Source organism: Chamaea fasciata, unplaced genomic scaffold (genome assembly GCF_029207755.1).
Source record: "Chamaea fasciata isolate MVZ Bird 193981 ecotype frontalis unplaced genomic scaffold, bChaFas1.0.hap1 SCAF_18, whole genome shotgun sequence".
NCBI lineage: Eukaryota > Metazoa > Chordata > Aves > Passeriformes > Sylviidae > Chamaea > Chamaea fasciata.
The window spans coordinates 2,169,168-2,189,901 of record NW_027094103.1 but is presented as its reverse complement, the minus strand read 5'-3'; the positions used below and the strand labels follow the sequence as shown (position 1 = coordinate 2,189,901).

Genomic DNA, 20,734 nt, shown 5'->3' with positions numbered 1-20,734 from the left:
GAGAGCCCCCGTCAGCCGGGCCAGGGGCGGGGAGGCGCGGCCGGAGCTGGGACAGGGGTTACAGAGTTCCCCTTCCCGCAGCGTCCCGCGGGCCTGGCCCGCTGTGGCTGGCGTCGCGTTCATTCATTTTCCTGCAGGAAGGGAAGGTGACGTGAGTAGTGACAATCTGCGAGTAACGGGCGATTACCAGCCCAAAAGAGAGATTGCGCTAAGCAGTGCGGGAGAGGGGGCCGTCCCTCCCCTCCACGGCTTTGGCTGGCACCGCAGGGGCTCGGGTGTCACTTTCACCCCGAGCATCCCACTCTCACAAGGCAAATGCTGAGTTTTGTAACACAGTTCTGCAGGGCTGTGCCACGCTGCAGACGGGGCTGTGCACAGTGTCCTCTAAGCCAGTGTTAATCACGCACCGCCAGGTCTCAGTACGGTTTTCAATTCAGACCGTAATTCTTTGGTCACATAGTCTGCTGCAAGGTGACATCTGAATGGCAGTGAAGTGTGGAGGACTTCTCTGTGGACATTATGTCTGCATACTCACTCAAAGTGACTTTCCTCTCTCCCTGGTATTTGTCACTTCAGATTTTCGCGCAAATGAAGGAGAACTAAAGAAGCTTAGAGTCAATTCAAGCCCTTGCATTGACCCCGCAGCGTTTCACAGCTGTGTAATTCAGGAAGGTGACATGGTGGCTTGAGTACAGGGACTTCTGGGACCTGGGAGATAGAGCAGCTGAACCACTCAGGGCAAAGTCACCCCCAGTCAAACCCACCTCAGCTGTGCTGACACCTTGCTATCAGCGTTGTGCCAGAGAGCTTGTATGTCACACACAGATCTTTGGAAAGAGCCATGGGAATCTCAAGGAGGGGGAACTGGAGGATCAGTTGCTCTTTTTCTTGTGTAAAGGATGGTGAAGAGGGTGGTGAAGAGGCTTCGGTACTGAGCTCGGAGCTTGTGAACTAGGCTCTAGCCCTGGTTCCATGCCTGAGGTGTTTTGGTGTTCTGAAATTCTTTTCCCAGAGTGTTTTCTGTAAGCAGAAGCGTTTTTGTAACTGTACCTTTGTCACTCATTCCTTTTCCTAAGAGGAACTTCTTAATGTCCCTCTGGTCTGACCAATATAGTTGAAGAAGTTTGCCTTTGTTTCACCAGTCACATTGGTCTGTGTAAAATAGTACAAAAGAGAGACAGATCCCAAAAATAAAGGAGTCATTTTCAGCCTTCTAAATCTCGGAGTCTGTATCGTGGTGTAAAACAATGTCACTAGACAAATTATAAACTGGAACATTTCCAGGGGTTTAGAACTTTCAGATTTAGAAGGGCACTGTAAGAATTTTTCCGTTTCTCAGGCAGAACAGGGAGAGGGGCTGTGCACACCCTTCACTTCCCCTGCAGCACAGTTCACCCTCTGGAGCACCTGCACCCAGCACCGACATGCTGCAGATCACGGCTCACAGAGTACTGTGGCAGGTGCTGGAGTTCAAATTCCTTCAGTGCAAAGGAATCTGAAATGTTAAGGGAGTGGGGGAAAGGAGCATGAAAGTGGCTCTGCACAGGTAATACTTGGAGAAGTCTTTGTGCTTCAAAGTGCTCCCATGCCCATGCTCTGGGCTGCCACTGAGAAGAGTGTTGGTCTCAGCGGTGTGCAGCAACATTAGCAGTGTGGGTTCACTTTGCTCCTTTATTCATGGTTCAGTTGATCCGTTCGTCCTATCTGAACTTCAAAGATCTTTTCATGTGCCTCCTGGAAATGTTCCTTCCTCAAGTTTTTCTCCAATCTGCTGACTGCACTGCAGAGCCCACACAACCAAAGAGGTGCTTTTATCTGGTTGTGTTATAGGCCATTTGATTGATTATTCCTGGCTCCAGGCGAGTGCTTCTAGCACTGTATTTACATTTGACTCCATCACCTCAAAGACCATTTTTCCTGCCCTTATTTTCTCAGTCAGCGTTTTGGAAACAGGAACAAGACAGGAAAAAAAAAAAAAGCATTACGTTTTGCGGTTTATTTCTTAATCATTTAGAAAAAGTCTCAGGATGGGTTGTTTTTTTTGTTTGTTTGTTTTAAACATTCCTCCTATTTTATGTGTTACAACTTCATTCCAGAAATCACAGGTTCTCACTTATTTCCAAGTAGCCCTGGCAAGAACTGAGGATGTTGAGCTGAAAACGTTCGATTAAGCTGACACATTGAGCTGCCAGTGGAGGTGTAACCCCTCTCCCTTTTCAGGGTGAATGGGGAGTGGACACTCAACAGACCTTATACCAAGGCAAACAAAACTCTTGCACAACCTGTTGGGTTTTGGCATGCAGCTCCCGGGGCTTCCAGTCTGGGAACTGGAACCAGACAAGATCCAATGGCACAAAGGAACAAAATAACAGAGGTGGAGGGGTAGCAAAAGGCAAAGTACAAGGATGAGCAGCCTTATCTCCATGATCTAGAGCAAAGAACAAGGCAGATTTATCTGTTTTTCACTCTGTGGCCATGCCAGGAGTTACTCGAGGGAGGTGCTTTGTCCTGTGGGAATGGAAGGGCTCAAAATGCCACTGGTCACTGCATACACACCAGGCAGAAACTATGGGAAAAACAATTTCAAATCCCTTCCTGTCATCATGTCCAGGCTGGAGTGAGGCAAGTGTACTTGTCCTTTGTGAAAGAGCAGTGGAGGAGCACCAGAGAGCCAGCTCTGAACATAGCTCCAGCTTGGTTTTGAAGTCAGCTGTCCTTGCAGTAGTGCACAATGGGGGACATTTAAGGAACTTGTGCCTCGTTCCAGCAAGCAGAAAATTGGCTCAAGACTCTTATGTGGAGCTCTTGTGCTACAAGAATTGTAAATAAAAAAAAATTAAAAAGACCCTTTGTTTGCCTTGGCTTGTGCAACAGTTTGCATGCAGGGCAGCCCTATCTGGAGATTCTGCACGAAGATGTGTGTCACAAAAGGCTTTGCTCTTAAGTCCATTTTAAGATCTGTCAAGATTAGCACCCTACAAAACAGACTTTTGATTGTTTCTCTGCTCTGCTTATACTTGAACAGAGAGTGTGGGAAATATTTATGATGCTGGTAGAAGTTTGCTCTCTCCAAGAAAAGGAAAAAGTTGAAAGTCAGGGAAAGTACGCAGGTGCCAACAGCAGAGTGCAGCAAGGCTGGGCAGCCTTGGTGAGGCAGCAAAGGGACCTCTTTAATTGCAGGGCAGCCCAGCTGCTGAGTGAGGTAAAGCTGCAGTTGGAGGGAAGGAAGTGGTTGGTGGTACAACGTAAACATCTCTTGAGGCTCAGCACTCTGGCAGCTGCAGCAGGACAGTGTCGTCAGGGATTGCTGCTCAGGCACCAGGCATGCAACTAGCACTCTTGGGGCCAGAAGAGAGCTGCTGTTGTTGACTTTGCTCACTGGCGTGCAACAGGTCCTTCTCAACAAATTTACCAATAAAAAGTCAGGTAAGAGGACAAATATCCCCGCATCCGTCAGCACGGAAAGGGAGAGAGTTTGAGGGCAAATGTGCCTTTTCACCACTGACATTGAGGATTTCCTGAAGGATGGAAGGATGGAAAGCAAAGGCACCAGCTTGCTTGGCTCCTATAGCTCAGCCTGCAGGCATGTGCATTGCAGACTGGTTCATGTGGCCTTTTGAACTAGAGGGCAGGTTTACTCAGAAAACAAACAGAAAAGCCAGCTGGCTCAATCCCCAAAAACAGTAGATCCAGCTGAAAGAATGTGTGAGACTTTGAGCAGCTACATTCACCATTTGTGGGCACTGTAATGACTTGACTTGCATTCAGACAATTGATACCTCACACCCAGCACACTGTGCAGCCTTCCCCGTGGATGGAGTAACCAGCAGCAGAGACAAACAGACTGCCAGGTACAAATACAGCTCAACAAGGAGGGGAGGAAAACACTTCTGCAAACTGGAACCCTCCTCATGGAAGCCTGCGCCTGGAAATGGGAGGTCACAGGGACAGAACAGGGAAGCAGGAGTGGCACAAAGGGACACAGGCAGGAGGTAATAAAGGATGCTGCACAGGTGTGGATGATGACTTGATGTCCACTTCCTTCCAAATGCTGATTACAAATCCAAACAGAGCTACAACACCTGGCCCATGCAGCCCTTGGCTTGAGGGGGGATCTGAGGAGACTGAAGAGCAGTGGAGCATTAACTGTGTGTGGGACACTCCTCAGCTCATGGACCCAGCTCTGCTCTCCAGGGGCTGCCCAGCACAGCTCCCTCTGCTAACAGTGCTGGCCCAGCACTGCAGCATCAGTGCTGACAGCCTGGCCAAAATGGTTTCCACAAACCACCCTGGGAGAGGGGCAGAGCACTGATCTGGTTTGCAGAGGGGACTGTGTGATTGCACAGCAGCTTGACCACCAAAAGCAGCTTTTTTCCACTGTGCAGGATGTTCTTTGTAGGGTGTAGCACGAGTCTCTGGGCGAGGAGCTTTATTGACTCTGTCCTTGGCAGAAGCTGGAGGCATCCCTTGGGTCCCAGCACTGCTCCCTGCCCCTGGGCACTGTGTCCCTTTGCTCTCACAGGTTAACCAGCAGCATCTAGTGGCCAGGTGCTCCAAGGGCCCTGGCAGGGTTCCCACCGGGGGCTGGGGCCTGACCTGTCTCTTTCCTAAAGAGCAAAAATCTTCCAGCAGACTGTTTTCACTTGGCAAAGTGAAAACCATCTGCTGCAATGGCTTCCCCTTGTTTCAGACACATCTGTTCTGCCATACCCTCAGGAAACCTTTGCTCTGGCCTGGGAAACTCAGAACAGAGATGGGAGGGCAGCTCTGACTGTCCCCGTTCCCACACAGACTGAATCACCTCAGCCCTGAAACAGATCCAGTGGTGCTGGAGCATGAAAGAAAAGCCTACAGGGCTACAGCTCCCATGCTGCAGTGGACAAGAGGGAAAAGCAGCTCGTGGCAGTCTAAGATGTATTTTTCTTCCCTTTAAAGTTGCAGAAAGGCTGTGAATTAAGAGAAGTGCATTTTGTGGGATGGTGTTTCTGTATGATTTTTAGAAGAAATGCTGAAAGACTACAGTAAGCCTTCAGAAAATAATCAATTTTATTAGACCATAACCCTCTAATTCTAGCTGAACTGCTTTAGGAGCAGCTGCTTGAAACTCTCCTTCAGCTCAGGTGCCAGCTGATCAGCAGTCAAGTTCTTAACGTTCATGATGTCTTCGTGGGCTTCCTGGAAGAGCTGCTTCCCCACAGCTTCCTCCACCCGCCGGCGCCACTCCTTCAGCTTGGGCCTGTCCTCGAACAGGTCGTACCCAGCACACACAGGCTGCAGAGACACAGAGCACCCAGGGTGAGGCAAACCGGGCTCTTGCCAGGGATGGCACCAAAGGAAAGGTGGATTTGCTTCTGGCTCAAGGCAGCAGGCTCATCTCTGCCTCTTAGGTGACATCCTCAGCAGCTGCTGTCCCTTGGGGCGTGCAGCAAGCAGCTCTGCCAGAGCTAACCCGAGAACGGTCTGAGGCAGAACACCCGTGCACGCCAACACAGCTCTTCCAAATATCTCTGCTTCCCTGCCTAGTTTGTAACTTTTCTTTCTTTCCTGATGAATTCTGTCCGTATTTCTATAGGAAGAACTGTTTCATCAAAGTAGCTTTTCCCCGGCAAATTTAATTGTGGTCGAAGTCAAAAAGGAACAAGGCTTGACCCCAGGGAAGATCTGCCATGACAGAGGTGGGGCTGCAGCCCCTTGGCCTGGCCTGCCCACAGCGCAATTCCCATACCCAGCAGTGCTGGGGTCGATGCTCACCTGCATGAGCTCTACCAATGCTACCAGGTCTGCCAGGGAGATCTCGGTGCCTGCAATGAAGGGCTTGTCCTGCAAGAACTTTTCCTCAAACTGCTTCAGGGCAACGTTCAGGTCCTCAGTAGCAAACTCCAGTTTCTCTGGAGGAAGTGGCTGGCCTGTGATAAGAGGCAGTATCACCTGGGAGGGAGAAGAAAAAAGTTCTTTTTTATGTGTTTCCTTCCAAATCTAGCCATCACACTGTCACTGCCACCTTCTGAGGATCCCTCACCAGCCACGCATGAGAACAAGCAGAACTGCTCATCAACCTTGCCAGGTTAATTAATGTCAGTCATTCCTTCTATCTCTCCTTGTCTGCTGCCTAGAAATCTGAAAATTCAGCCACAAGAGTCTCCTCTCAAGGGAAGACTGTATCATCTGCCAGCACCGGTGCTTTGTTTTCCAGAGGGAGATTGTTTCTTTGCATGAAGCTGGGCAGCCAGCACTGAGCTGTCTGCTCACCCAAGGATGCATTTGCTCCGGGCCTTTGGCTGCAGCATGAAGGACCCAGGCCACTTCAGTTAGGCTCGTTTCAGCAGCCAAGTCGGTTTTGTTCCTGTCTCTCACTTGGTTTGTACATTTGCTGAGAAAGGCCCTGCACACAGGCAAGCCTTTTCAATACAGTTCTTAGCACTTCATTTGTGAGACACAATGGTTTTACCTTGCTTAAGAACAATTTGCTCCCCTTCATACGGATGTTGGTGTGCTGCCAGGACAGGTACTCATCAACCCTCGCCCTTTTTTGCAGGTCAGATGGGTACCAGTGATCAGGAGTCTTGAATTTCTGGACCAGGTACAGGAGGATTGCGATGCTGCCCAGAGAGAAGACAGACCGGCGAGTTGATCATCTGAGATCAAAGCACCTCATCCTTTCTTTTCCCCCCCAAATTGTGCACTGCTGGACAAGCAGCCACACCAACCTGATGGGAGTCAGGTAGAAGTGCAGCAGGGCACAGCACAGGAGAGTTTGTGCTGCTGCCTGTGGACTGCAATCTCTGATATGAGATACCCAGCAAGACAGGTGTGGTCTGCTGGTGCCGTTTTGGGCAATTAGAAGCTGCAGAATGAATTTATACCAATCTGAGCTTCACGTTGCCTGGCCATCCGGCAGCGGGTGCTTTATGTCAGGTTTCCTGCACTGACCTACAGCCTCCAGCTGCAGGCAGAGAGCAGGACACGTGGGACAGGTATTTAAGCTCAGAAACACTGCCTGCAAGGTAGCTTCAAGCAGCAGCTTTTTCTGCTATTAATGCTGTTCAAGTTGCTTACACAAGATAACTTCTCTTGAAACACAGGTTTGTTATGTACAAGTGGAACACAGGATAGGAAGGAGACGAAAACCTGCCTGGACTGGAGTGCCAGCAGTACACTGGCGGAATCCAAGCACTAGGATAAACAATGCTGCAGTAGGGGACTGAGCTTGTTTGAGCCTCACCTCTCTGCTAAGGTGAAAGAACCATCCTTCAGTGCAGGCACCTTCATCAGGACATTCACCTTCCGGAACTCCTCTGTCTTGTGCTGCCCTGAGGAGGGAAATGAGAAGTTTGACTTGGCAGGGATACTCAGGACCTGTTTGTAAACACCAGAGGAGTTTGTGGGGACTTTGTCTAGCCTCAAGTTCTTGTTTTTGATTGTACAAATCGAGTCTTGCATCAAGTGTATAACCAAGGAGTCAGTGCTGCAGGGTGAGTAGGGGGCTAGCGCTTTGCTATCAGCTTTCCTGCTTATTGCCTGCATGCCAGACCCACCTCTGCCCCGAGGGCAGGATGGTTAGGAGTCCTTTCATACCAACGGCACTTGACAGCCTGGGGCTCTATCCGCACCGAGTTTGTGCCTGGAGGTGCCCGTCCTGTCCAAACCCAGAGGGAGCACCAAGCACCTTGGAGGAAAGGGATCTCAGTATCCCTTTCCTCCAAGGAAGGGAGGACGGTGAGAAAGCAGATGCCTTTTTCTGTAAAACAATGTAATTTATATTCAACTATGCCTTCTAAAGTTCACAGATGAAAATAAATTCCTGTGACTCCATATAAAGCCAAGGGTACTTCATTACAGATCTTTCAATTAGCTCCTGTGCATTTTACATACCTTTTGTAAGAGCAAATATGGATTTAAGGTTGCATTTAAGCTATCTTATGGTCCTCCCCAAAAGGTGGGCAGAGTGAACCTGACAGAAGGTGCTTTGTTCATCTGAGGTCTCAGTGTACTCCAGTCTGTCTGAAACCAGCCCCAGAAGCCTTGTTTTTGTGTGACTTGTTTGTGACAGCCTTTTCCACCCATTCACTTCAGCCGCATGTGGCTGCCTGGGTATTCCAGCCTCTCTAAAGTGTAACTAACCTTGTGCCTCCTCCTGCTGTTTGAGCCATCTGAGAATCTGTGTGCCAGAGGAGATGCTCTGGAAGCAAATCTAGCTTTTGTGGTACTCATCAAACCTGATTTGTGACTATTCCCCTGTCACTTGGCTCACGGCCCATCTCGCCACCCCTCTCAAAAGGATGAAGTGTGCAGATTCCAGCTCTTCAGGTGTCCTTGGAATGTCATGTGATTCCCATCCATTCTCACTCTTTCTCCCCCTTTCATTGACACCCGCCCTTCTGGGGGCCAACAGCTTTTCCGGGGCATCACATTTAACCTGCCAGCTCAACACTGAGTACCAGTTCCCTCACCTTGTCCTCATAAACCGTGCAGTGCCAGGTGCCCGGGCAGTGAGGGGAGCTCAGAATGCAGTGCCAGGTGCCCGGGCAGTGAGGAGAGCTCAGAATGCAGTGCCAGGGCAGTGAGGGGAGCTCAGAATGCAGTGCCAGGTGCCCAGGCAGTGAGGCTTCCCCACTGTGGTGCCAGTGCAGGTACCTGCAGAGCTTCCCCACACAGCATGGGAGGTGCATGCTCTGCAGGAATGGGATGACATGCACCCAAATCACCCATTTTAAATTCACAGGGCAAAAGCAGGCACTGTTGCCAAGGGGCACAGAGCAATGGGAATCCGTGATTTAATTCCTTTTCCTTCCTCTCACTTCCCCTATCCTTGCATTTCAGTTGTTCCGTTTTCTTTGGTGCTCTCATTCCTTGCCTGCCGGTCTCCTTTGCTCCAGTGTCTCACCACAACAATTAATCTATTGGGAAAGAAGGGCAAGGACACAAGATGAGCCAGCCCCCAGCTACAAACAATTGCAAAAAGTTTTACAAGACAAGTGGGAGGAAAGCCACAGTGAGGTACAACCAATGCACAGCTCAGGTGCAGGGAACACCCAAACCACAACACATCTTAGCCTTGTCTCAAGTTGGAGCCTCTTTTGTTCCTTTATCAATTTCAGCCCCAGGAGACTTCTCATCTTTCATTGTTTTTCAGCATTACTCACTGAGGCCTTTTTATACCCAATGCTTTACCTTAATTTCCAATCCATCAGATATCTGGAAAGGCTGAAGGATAGGTTTTACCAGCTTCAATTGCAAAGAAAGAAGATACAGATCTTCAGGCCTCCTTTGATGAAAACACACCTTTGGACAAGCTCCTACGAGTTATCAGTTGGGTTTAACCCAACTAAACCACCTCTTTTCATTTCTGTGTTCAGATTACTGGCAGCTGCACTGTCTTGCTCCACAGCCTTCACAAGCTGGTCCTCAACCCTCTCGAAATAACCTCACCACAAACCACTTGACCCGGTGGGACCCCCAGAGGGGCAGCCCTACCCCTGCCCTGCCCACACATGGGGACAGCTCTGCAAAGTGGTGCGTGACGAGCCTCCCGAGGGGCTGTTAACCCTCTCCGAAAGGAGAAGGGCTGCTCTGCAGCAACTGCTGCTGCTAACCAGAGCACAGGTTTTTCTAAGTTGAATTACTGAACAAGGACCACACAATCGGCTGTCCTCGCCCATACCTGAGTGTCCCATCTCTGCAGCTTTTTGTTTCCCTTCTAAATGGGGAATGCCTCAGACCTGTCATGTCCTGAGAGCTTCTCAGAAAAGCGTCTCCGGTTTTTTTCTCTGCTGGGGTGGGGCCGATTTCAAAGATACCACATGCCTCGGCAGAGTCCTGTTCGCTGCAGAGGAGCGCAGGCACTGAAATCAGTACTTAAAATACAGGATTGCATCGGAGAATCGGGTACTGTTTATGCGTAGGCAGCAGGAGCCCCACCCGCTGTCAGCATCTCGCACCGACGGGACGGCGAGTGGCCCTCCTGCCACCCGCGGGCTGCGACCGAGCATCCCCCCGGAGCGGCCAAGGGACCCGGAGTGCCGGCGAGGGGACAGCCGCAAAGCCTGGCCTGGGACGGCCCGGGACCGCCTGGGACACGGGCCCCCCGCGCCCCCCGGCCCCGCTCACCCTTAGCCAGCTGCACCCGCTTCAGCTCGAAGGGGATGTTGTTGTTCCGGGCGAAGATGTAGAGCGCCCGGCAGGGCTGCGAGAGCAGGTCCAGGTACAGCTCCAGCCCCATCCTGTCACTGCTGTCACGGCTGTCACGGCTGTCACGGCTGTCAGGGCTGTCACTGCCGCTGCGGCCGCCCGGCTCAGTGGCAGCCCGTCCCGCCCGGGGCCGTTAAATGCCGGCCGCCAACACCGGCCCGCCCAGCCGGGGCGGGGCCGCAGCGGGGCCCGGGGCCGGTGTTCCGCTGACGGGACGGCGCCGCCGGCACTGCCCGGGCAAAGTCTCAGCCGGGCTCGGCCACCTTACAGCCGCCGGCACATCGGATTGTCCCCGTACCTGCCCTCAGTGAAAAAGAGCCCACGGGCCGGCCGGCGGGACGGGAGAGGCACAGCCTGGTTCTGCTCTCCCTGGGAGCTCACGGCTCTTGCGCAAGAGACTTTCCATTCCTGTGACTCCAGCACCAGCCCAGACACCCGTGCCATGGAAAAACAACTGGAGAGCAAGCAGTCACAGCAGAGCACACGCTGCTTCACTGCTATCAAACAACCTTGCTCCTGTCTTCACAAGAGCCAACCACCATTCCCAAACCCCATTCCTTCCAGATTCCCTGCTTTCAAAAATTTATTGCTAATGCCGGTGTATATTGATTTCGCTTTGTAAAACAAGAAGCCAGAGCTGGAGCCGTTCCTGCTGAAGGAAAAGCAACACTTGGAGAGTAGTTGCAGGCCACAGCTACATGGCAGCTCTAAGCCTTCTGCCAGGGCAGCTAAAAATACCATGGCACGTGTCAAATACAGACTTATGGCTTGCAGTGACACAAGCTGGCTCCAGGACATTCATATTAGACATCAGACATTTCAGTCTGCATTAACATCAATCTACACTTAATAATACCTGCTGTTACCTCTGGTTCAGAACACTGGAGGGAAACAACACAGGCAAGAAAAAGGACAAGGCACAAGACTGTAACAGTGAAAAGTCCTTTTAACAGTATCTCCATCCCTAATTATAAAATATCCTGAGTTGGAATGGACCCACAAGGATCATCAAGTCCAATTCCTGAGCCCAGGAATCTTTACTAGACACTGTTTTAAAAAGACATATAATATTTATTTAATATTTACTTAAAAGTTGGAGCCACTGCAGCCCAGAGCAGCTCTTCAAACACATTTCTGCTACAGGCACTGCACAGGTGTTGATGCATCTGCAGACAGACAGAACCATTGTCCCGGAGCAGAAGTGAGGGCCCAGCCCTCACCATTGTAGGACAGCAGTTCCATCAGGCCACGCTCAAGAGCTGGTGGTAATCCTGCATGTGCCAGCAGGGTACGATGCAAAGTCCTCTTCAAGACAACCTGTATCTCCAATTTTATCTTCTTTTTTTTTCTTTTAAAACCAGTAGCTGAACTCTGTTCACAGTGTCCTTGAAAGAGGAATAAGGCCTGTAATAGCTGACTTCAGATATGGTAAGGCTGAGGAAGCAGCCCTTGAGGGACCATGACTCAGTCCATGGCCTGTTCAGTGCCACATCAGCCATCTCAGCTTCCACTCCTTCAGGCTCGCTTCTGCGCTCGCTCGTTCTGTGCAAAATTAAAGTCGAGAAGGTGACTGGAGATGCCAGAGTCTCAGAGTCACACAGATAGGACTTCAGGGAGGAATAGGACAATTTAACAATCCTTTCTGTCTCAGTTCTCAAACATTCCTAGTCTACAACTCAAAATCCTAAATATTCAGGGCCAGGTATTTATGAGTTCTCAGATTAGAGAGCAGAACACTTGCCCAAATCATGCAAAGTCTATTAAGGATCCCTAGTCCCCCCATCTGGCAAGGTAAATGCTACCCTGTTTTTGTCTCAAAGCTCTCAGCTTCACACTGGTGTATAAAAAAGGGCCTGCAGATAGCTGTACATTACAGTCTCAAACCTGTAGTGACAAAAGATTTAATCTCTGCATTTTGCTTGCAGTCCTCTGGGTAGCTGTCAAAATCCCAGCTACAGAGGTAAAGAGAAGGGCAGAACAGAAAAAAATCACCAAAAATCAGAATTGTTTTGGTTGAAAAAGACCCTTAAGACCATCGAATCCAACCACTTACCTGGCACTGCCAAACTTCCACTAGATCATGTCCCCAGGTGCCACATCTACATGTCTTTTAAACCCCTCCAGGAACGCTGCCTAACTTTGACAGAAAACCTCTTTCTCCCCACCCCTCTTCACCCTTTCTGGGTATTCCATAAGGATGCACACACAAGTGTTGCCCTCACACTGAACTGGTATTGTCTCAGACAAAGGAAAGGATCCCGGACACTAACACTAGTGCTAAGCGTGAATGGCAATAAAAAAAACCAAACTCCAACTTGCACAGGTTATTTCCTTCCCCATTTCAATTACCTTGACTGTCTTCTCAAGCTTACACAGAGCTTCCTCATATTGCTGCACCAATGGCTTCAAGGAGTTGCCCTTCACTGGGTTTTTCTTTATATCCCTGATGCCAGCATCCCTCAGCATCCGCAGGAACCGCCGTTCCTGCACCAGACAGACACTGGAGATGAGACACGCCCCTGCCCATCAGCCAGCAAACCAGCACATTTGGGAACATGCTGCTTAGTCAGGAAATAATTGAAGTTTCCAAGCACAAAGCTCAGCTGAATGGAAAAGGTGGGAAGTCATATCAACTTTATGATCCTTATGGCCCTGCATTGCACCCTTATCAAATGAATCCCACACCAAAGACACACCTGAATTCTAAGGACCAAGCTGAAAGCAACACCTGCTTCTCCTGCACGAGCTGTTCTTCCAACCCTGGAGACAGAGAAAGTAGCTTCAGGTCAGTTTAGCCTCATAGTCACTGCCATTATCAACTCCAAGAATCTGATGCTGAAATCCTCCAGTTTTCAGAAAGTGTGTTTCCAAGCAATGCTAGCCTTAATTTTGGCTAGAAAGCTATTTGCACATTAAAACAAAAAGAAAAGCTAAAAGCCCTTTTAAGTGCATGTCACCTTTGCTAAACATCTCAAAGCAAACCAAGCTCAGACATCTTTCCTTTTGCTCCTGCTGTCTTACCGGTGAATGTAGGTCCTGATGAACTGAGGCGCATCATAGTTGATCACATAATTCACTCCTCTAACATCAATCCCTCGGGCTGTGGCATCTGTGCTGATTAACCTGTTTGTAAATGTATACATAGTCATTCTCAGGTAATATCTCAGGCACTACACACACAAAACACAAGTGAACACAGCACAACTCTTGCTAATCTCTGTTCAAACTGGACAGTCAGCCTCTGCCTCTAAGCCTGGCAGCAGCACTGCAAGTCACTCCTTATTGCCACTGGCCTTATTAGCTGCCCGCAGACTGTGGGAAATGGATCTGGAGAGAATTTTTAAAAAATAGAACGATGAAAGAGGCACTGTAGCAGGACCCACAAAGAGTAATTTTAGATGATTGGCTTTAAGGCATTTACAGCATTGTGTGCCAAAAGCTGATAGGCAAAAAAAATTTGCTTATAATGTATTGTAATTAGGAAATAGTTGGCTTCTGATTGTGATGGCGTGAATGATAACACCTGTGTTGTCTCACCCTTCACATGAGACTGAAAATGGAATCAAAGTTTTTAAAACACCTCTCAGCTGCCCCACCTCTGGGTCAGAAAAGGGCATAACCCAACAAGAGACCTCCAAGCATCACTACAGGCTTGTCACCCTCTGCTGAGCATGAAAAGTTACTGGGTGTTTCCAGGTTCTCCAAGCTCACCAGACACCTCCCAGCTCACTGGAGCTCACAAATGCCTAAGGAATCTGAACATTCCATACAAGCACAGAACACGCAAAGAGTGAGGTGAGAAATCCCAGTAGTCAAGGAGGAATTTGTACACCAGGTTTGGATAAAAAGAACACCCAGCAAATAAGAGACGTTCCACAGATACAATCTCATATAACTACCGAAACCACAATGCAAATCAAACACAGGGACAGGAGTAGGTCTGTATGCCAGTCTGAGCAGGGATTGCTTTGGTAGGAAGCTCTAACACCATTATACAGTTTCTGCCCCAACATCCATTTCTGCCCTACAAGTACCAGATGCCCAGCACAAACTCTATTGTGGAGTGTGGAAACTCCAAATTAAACTCCAGATCTGCAAACCTGTGTGTGTTGGGCAACTCTATCAACACACATTTGTAATTATTGCTCGTTACAAAACAACACATAGAAACTCAGACTGCAGCTAGATTAGAACGGGCTGAGTTACATGAAGGATAAACAATTCAAAGTCACAAGTCCAAGTCTCACACCCATTCTGCGACAGACTCCTGCATGTTTTAGAAGACCCCATGTAACTGTGTCCCTTGTTCTGTTGAGCTTTTTACACTGGAAACAGCTTGTGCTGGAAAACATAAGGAAACTAGTCTAAGATGCTCACAGTTGTATTTTTCCTTGTTCAAACTCCTTCAGGGTCCTCTTTCTCTCATTTGGAGGTAACCGAGAAGAAAACTCTGCCACGGTGACTCCACCAAAGGCTCGAACCAGCAGGAACAACCTGCAGGAAACCAGGAGAGAAACTGTCACTTCCTTACCTCTGTAAGGCCCCTTGACAGATACCCAGGACAGTGATCCCATTAATGTTCACCTGTGAGAGGCTTCCCTGGAGTTGGTAAAGCACAACACGCGGGTGAATCTCATTTCCAGCATGAAATACAAGAGGAGCAAAGGCTTGGAGTTCAGGTCACAAGGCACGTAACATTGCTGCAGTCAACAGGGAAAGAGTTCAGAGAGAAAAATTACTTCTTGCCAACACTATCTTCCCTGACGCCCACTACCTGTCCATGACCTACACAGGTTTGGATGTTTTACAGCTGACTAACAGCAGCAAAACCAGAGCCCAGAATGCCACCCCTTTTAGAGAAAACAGGCTGGCAGGACAGAACACGAGTGGAGACAGGAGACCTGAGCTGTTCCAATGCTCTTACACCTCCATGGCAAGTAACAACATGCGCTGCCTTCCTGCCTACAGCCTGGCCTGTATATACATGTCTTGAAGTGAAGGTTAGACATATGGACAACAGATAGGTGCTACTACATTATCATGACTTCCTAGTTCACTCCCCATTGCTGCTAAACTTAATTCCACATGAAGAGAGATTAATTAAAATAATAATCAAGTCTTAACCAAATGAACGTTAATAATGAGAAAACAAAAGTGGAAAGGTACAGCCCTCTGGGTCATATATACTCCCAAAACCACTTCTGCAAGGAAACACAGGGAAGACATACTTGTTTTAAGGTAAAACCACAACTAGACAGTCGAGCATTAAACAAATCTTCAAATGTAACTCATTCAAAAGAATTCACATCATACCGATAGCCCCTCAGGGAGTGTGTATTTATTGTTGGTATCTTGTTCAGTTTCTGTTCCATCTCCGTTTTTCTCAGAATACACAGATGAGAAAAGACGAGGCTGGAATAAATCCAGCTGCTGCAATTTCTCTGGGTCCTGGGTCAGTGTGGCTGAAAACAGCAGTTTCTGTAAGGGTATCTGAGGAGAGCAGGAACTGAAAGAAACAGCACACAGAAACTGGGCTTTGAGGATGGGGCAAAGGAGTTTCACCCCAAGAGCCCTCACATGATATAAGGGAAGCAATGAATGCTCTTTGATGCTCTTTTCCTGCCCTGGCCTTTGCTGTAGGTTCTTTTCCACCCTTGTTTTATGGTGGAGTTCACAGACAGACGTGATGAGCATTCTCAGTCAAATGCCCAACCCCAGTCCATCACTCCTACACAAGTCCCTGCACCCTGGTTACCCATGTCCTCATTCTAGTCATGTCCTTCCTTGGCCATTCATCTCAGTTTCTGACACATCTCTGCCACTGCTGTACAAAACCAGCAGCTGCAGATTGTTAATTGCAAGAGTTTTCCTCCAAATCCATTACTCAGCTTTGCCAGAAGGCATTACTACAGTGACTGTGCAAATGATCACAGATTTGCAATATTTGTGCATTCTTCTGATGTTCCTTTAGTCTGAATAAGGAAAGGCTGGAGAACACAAAACTTAGTATGAAGGACATCCTCTGGCATCAGCTGTTCACTGCCTTGTTTTGGAAGACATTTCTCAGAGGAATCAAGCTTTGGGAGTCTGTGTGGCACTGTACAGAGGGGCAGGGCAGTGACATCCAAGTGCTGGTGTCCATACTTCCAGTTCAAAGAAATGCATTTTGCAACTCACCTGGCTGCTGTTATAGGCCCTGGTTTGGTCCTCTGGAAAAGCATGTTGGAGCCAGAGTCATTTTCCCCTTGGAATGCAGCTTTGACAATCTGGTTCAGACAGTTCTGGTGCATGTCATCAATCATACGGTCAGCTTCATCCACGATCTGAATTCACAGGGATGAAAACCACCACTTGTCAAATACTGGGAGCTTTTATTTTCCTTTGTATCTGTAACCAGTGAGCCAGAAGGTAAGATAATGGAAGCTTCTAGTCAACAGATTTGCTCTCCTTGCCCATCCTTACTCCAAGTTTGCAAGAGCCTAAGAGAGAAGGGGAAGTGGGTGGATGCTTGGGCGTCACGAGTTGGAATCAAACATCTCATCTTGTGACTGCTCCCTCCACAATCTGGAGCGCAGACAGGCCCACACAACAGTTCCAACAGAGAGGTATTTATGTTCCACACAAGAAGCAAGCAGGAATCACTGCTGCAGCAGACACACACTGCTCTCAGACGGGAGAGCTGTGGAGGTGACTCACCAGGAAGCGAAGCTGTGTCAGGCTGAAGCCTGGGGTCTGGTTAATGTGATCCGTGAGCCTCCCTGGTGTGGCCACGACAATGTCAGCCAGGCTGCAGTAGCCTGTCACTCTGAAAGGACAAGCAGCCCATCAGTAAGTCTCTCTCTTCACAACAAAGCCTGTAGCAGAGACCTTAAGAAGCAGACCTTAAGGTTTTCCTACCACTCAATTAACTGAGGAATAACAAAATTCACGTATGGGCTTGACACTGGGACAGCATGCAGGGGTAGGGGTGGACACCAAACACCTGTCTCCACTGTGCTGCCTTATTTGAAACAGAAAGTGTCATTCTTCACTGCTCCTCAAAAGAGTTTAATTGCAGCAAAATCCCACACAGTCATATGTACACGGGGCACAAGGTAAACATTCACATTCTGAGCATTTGCTGGTGAAGAACCCCAAAAATCCAGCAAAACATTACAATCACAAAACAGGGGTTGTAACAAGCACTGTGACAAAGAACCGCCAGAGCATATAAACCCATTATCCAAAATCATGATAGCATGATGCTGTGCTGCAACAGTCTGTATCTTGACCCCGCCTTAATGAGATTAATTAGCCTGTAATCTCTATCAACTTTGTCAAAATAACTTTTAACCTACTTTTTCTGGACAAGCATCTCCTGCTCCTTTGCAAAAGATTTCTGGCCAGTAATCAAAGCGACCTTCAGACCTGTCCCGTCAGTGTAAACGTTGAACACTTTACTCACCTGCAAAGAGATGCGCTTTGTCAGCTGCAGTGAATTACATAAACAACATCAAAATTACATGAACAGCACCAAACCCACTGGCAGGTCTTCAGCCTGCTCCACAGAGCGGCCAAAGTACTGGCTGCACCAGCCTGTCCCCCAGCCCAGCTCTGCCCAGAGACAGTGAGGTGCCACATACCTGTTGTGCCAGTTCTTTAGTGGGCAGAACAACCAGAGCTCGTACGTGGCAAACCACTCGATCCAACAGAACCTGCCAAAATAAAGGCCAAGTGAGTCCCTGAAAGAACAGGGGAGAACGGGGTTCTTGAGTCTCACTTAGCAAAAGAAGATGGGCTTGACACATTCTCACAGTTTTATGCTCCCATTTTTCTCCCTCCACCCTCCCAACTCCTCATGCTGTGCCTGCTGTCTGAGAAAAGGAGTGGGATGCTGACAAGAAGCTCCCTCAGCCAGCTTGGAGCTGAAAATCTGCCGCCTTATGTCCACAAATTCCTCGGCTTCTCAACCTACTTACAAGTTCAGGTTTTGCCTGAGCAAAAGCAACGCCAGCATTTCCCCTAGAGACACTTCCCAGGGGGTAAACTCACCTGCACAATGGGTATGACAAAAGACAGGGTCTTCCCACTGCCCGTGGGTGCTGACACACAGATGTCCTTGGGGCGGAACCCGCCCCGCCCCAGCAGGTACCCGTTGGAGGCACTCTGGAGAATGGCAGGAATCACCTCTGCCTGGACTGAGCAAAACCAGAAATAAACACACACTGCATGTTTCAGGAACTCACCAACAACTGAAAACGTTACATGAAAGTGTTTCTGAAATGAGAAAACGTGTGCCGGCTTCCCAACATAACCCTGATGGGCCTCTGACACAGCCTGAGTCTCCAGGCTCAGCTGGGCCAAGGTCACCCTCCATCCTTGTCCTTGCACCCAGCTGTCCTTTCTTCTTATTTAAGAGCCAGCATTCATTGTACTTGTTTGCAAAAGTGGCAAAATAACAGAAAACAAACGGATTTTTTTTTGTTTGTTTGGATATTTTCCTGGTGCTTTAATGAGCTGAAGGAGTTCCCAGAAAGCTCTGATCAGCAGCAGTTGGTGGGAAATGAAGAGCTAAAGCCCAAGCTTCCACAAGGAGGAAAACTGTGAGGACACAAGAGACTTCCCTCTCTGGGCAGCTCTGAGCCACCACTCCAAGCTGTATTTATGAGTAGGTAACAGACTTTTACTCAGCCTAGACAAAGCTTAGAGAAAGAAGGGTTAAACCTGCTACAATCACTTCCATGCATTAAATTCTGTCCTGCGTTTTACTTCACTGCCTACATAAAATATACAGCACCAGAACTCTTTAGGTCCCTTTAGAAAGAAACAAAAGCACTATCAAGGCACCTGGAAAAAAGGACTCTATTCCATTCATTTGCAGCTTTTTCAGCAGCCTGGGATGGATTCCTGGGACATCACTGATGGGACACAGATTATCTTTGATGCGTTTCTGCACCCGCTTGGGCTGAGCAAGCCACTGTGGTAAGAAGGGCTGGACCTGAGGTGAGGAGAAAGGAGAATATGGCAATACCATGAGTAAAATAAACTTGTGAGAAGCACTCTTTTCCATCGCCACAACTCAGCCAAGCTGGTTACCTTCTGCACTGGCTTTGCGTCGTAGTCTCCGAGAAGCATCATACTGGAGGGTGGATGACTTGCCTCGTCCCCTGAGCCTGCTAAGGGCAGCTCCTCCTTTGTAGTTTGATTTCCTTCGGCTTTTTCACTGCTCTCTTTCTTCCCTTTCTCATCTTCTTGTGTTTCCTCATCTGTCTTCTTCCTTTTGTCAGATTTTTTTTTAAAGTTGTTCCTGTTTTCCTGTTGTTTGATGTCTTCTTCAGAATCTAGAATTTGGATAACAGCAATACAAAGCTACAGGTCTGAGCATACCACAGAAAAGGGATTTGGCAATTTTACAGCACAGGACTTAAGCAACAACTTGCAAGCCCTTTTTTCCAAAATCCAAGTGCAGAAGTCAAACACTTCTTTGTTGGCATAGACAGAACAAGACTGAGGTGATGTGACATGCTTCCCTCCTCCCCTGACACTAAACTGATCCTCAAAGTTTGCAATACAGGCCCTTCCCTTAAAGAAAAGAAAATGGGAACTTATTAAGGAGATGAAAACAAAATTAGGTAAACTGGGCAAGGTACTCAAAGAGCAACTCGTGTCCACTTTCCTGTGGAAACTGTCAACCACAATGAACTGAAATCCTACAGCCTCACTTTATCCGTACCTGCTTCAGTCCTCTCTCGCTGCACTTTCGATTTTCTTCTGTTTGCTTTCTTCTTCTTTGTGCGGCTGCTGCCATCTGCTGCCTCTTCGGTACCAGCCCTTTCTTCCGAAGGGCTGCGTGGCTGTTGTTTTGTCTTCGGCTTCTTCTGTCTGTGCGCACTGGGCTGCTCTTCGCTCTCCCTCTTCCTCTTTCCCTTTCCTTGGCCGGGCTCCCCGCCGGGGCTCAGCCCCGCGCCCCCCGGCCCTTCCCCTCCCTGGGGCTGCGCCTCTCGCTGCTTCTTCAGCTGCCGGGCCCTCGCCTGCTGCTGCAGCCGCTCCAGCAGGACCCGCGCCCGGTCCTTCGCCTCAGCATCCTCCTCCTGCTCGTCCTCGCCGCCGTACCTGAAACAGCCCGGACAAACCTCCTCAGGCACGAGCCGCCCGCCCGCACAGGCCTCCGGACAGACAGCCCCGGCCCGAGCCCGGGGCTGAGGCAGCGCCCGGGACAAGGGCAGGGCGCGGGTGTAGGAGGAGAACAGGAGCGGGACAGCAGCAGAGGCCGGGAGCGGAGCCGTGCCCGCGGTACCTGCGGATGCAGAACAGCGCCATGGCCACGCCGCGCCGTGCCGGCGCACCGGGATGACGTCACCGCGCCCCGCGAGGCCGCGGCGGAAACCTCCGGACGGCGCGGGGAGAGCGCGCCCCCTGCCGGCCGCGGGTGGAAGGGGACGGGGACAGCGCCGCGCCCGCGCCCAGCGGGGACCCTGAGGGGAGGGACGGGAACGGGAGCGCCGGGAGCCCCGGGGCGGCACCGGGCACAGCACCGGCGGGGACAGGCTGCGACAGCAGAGCACCT

The 20,734-nt window shown here is 49.5% G+C and overlaps 2 protein-coding genes across 2 annotated transcripts; both read right to left on the bottom strand.

Annotated features, from left to right (window-relative positions):
• Positions 1-5,028: 5,028 nt before the first annotated feature.
• On the bottom strand, positions 5,029-10,302 carry LOC136298835 (glutathione S-transferase theta-1-like). The gene is made up of 5 exons (XM_066199868.1): positions 10,108-10,302; positions 7,223-7,310; positions 6,449-6,599; positions 5,752-5,928; positions 5,029-5,271 (listed from the first exon to the last, which is right to left on the bottom strand). Exons 1-5 carry the CDS (start codon positions 10,217-10,219, stop codon positions 5,071-5,073), a joined length of 729 nt encoding a protein of 242 aa, XP_066055965.1. The 5' UTR covers positions 10,220-10,302; the 3' UTR covers positions 5,029-5,070.
• Positions 10,303-11,238: 936 nt separating this feature from the next.
• Positions 11,239-20,522, bottom strand: DDX51 (DEAD-box helicase 51). Its single transcript, XM_066199813.1, has 16 exons — positions 20,465-20,522; positions 19,901-20,280; positions 19,264-19,508; positions 19,015-19,165; positions 18,220-18,365; positions 17,811-17,882; positions 17,526-17,632; positions 16,885-16,993; positions 16,366-16,511; positions 15,502-15,694; positions 14,773-14,888; positions 14,566-14,682; positions 13,210-13,311; positions 12,885-12,948; positions 12,538-12,672; positions 11,239-11,730 (listed from the first exon to the last, which is right to left on the bottom strand). The coding sequence occupies exons 1-16, from the start codon at positions 20,485-20,487 to the stop codon at positions 11,704-11,706; spliced, it is 2,133 nt and encodes a 710-aa protein (XP_066055910.1). The 5' UTR covers positions 20,488-20,522; the 3' UTR covers positions 11,239-11,703.
• Positions 20,523-20,734: the final 212 nt, after the last annotated feature.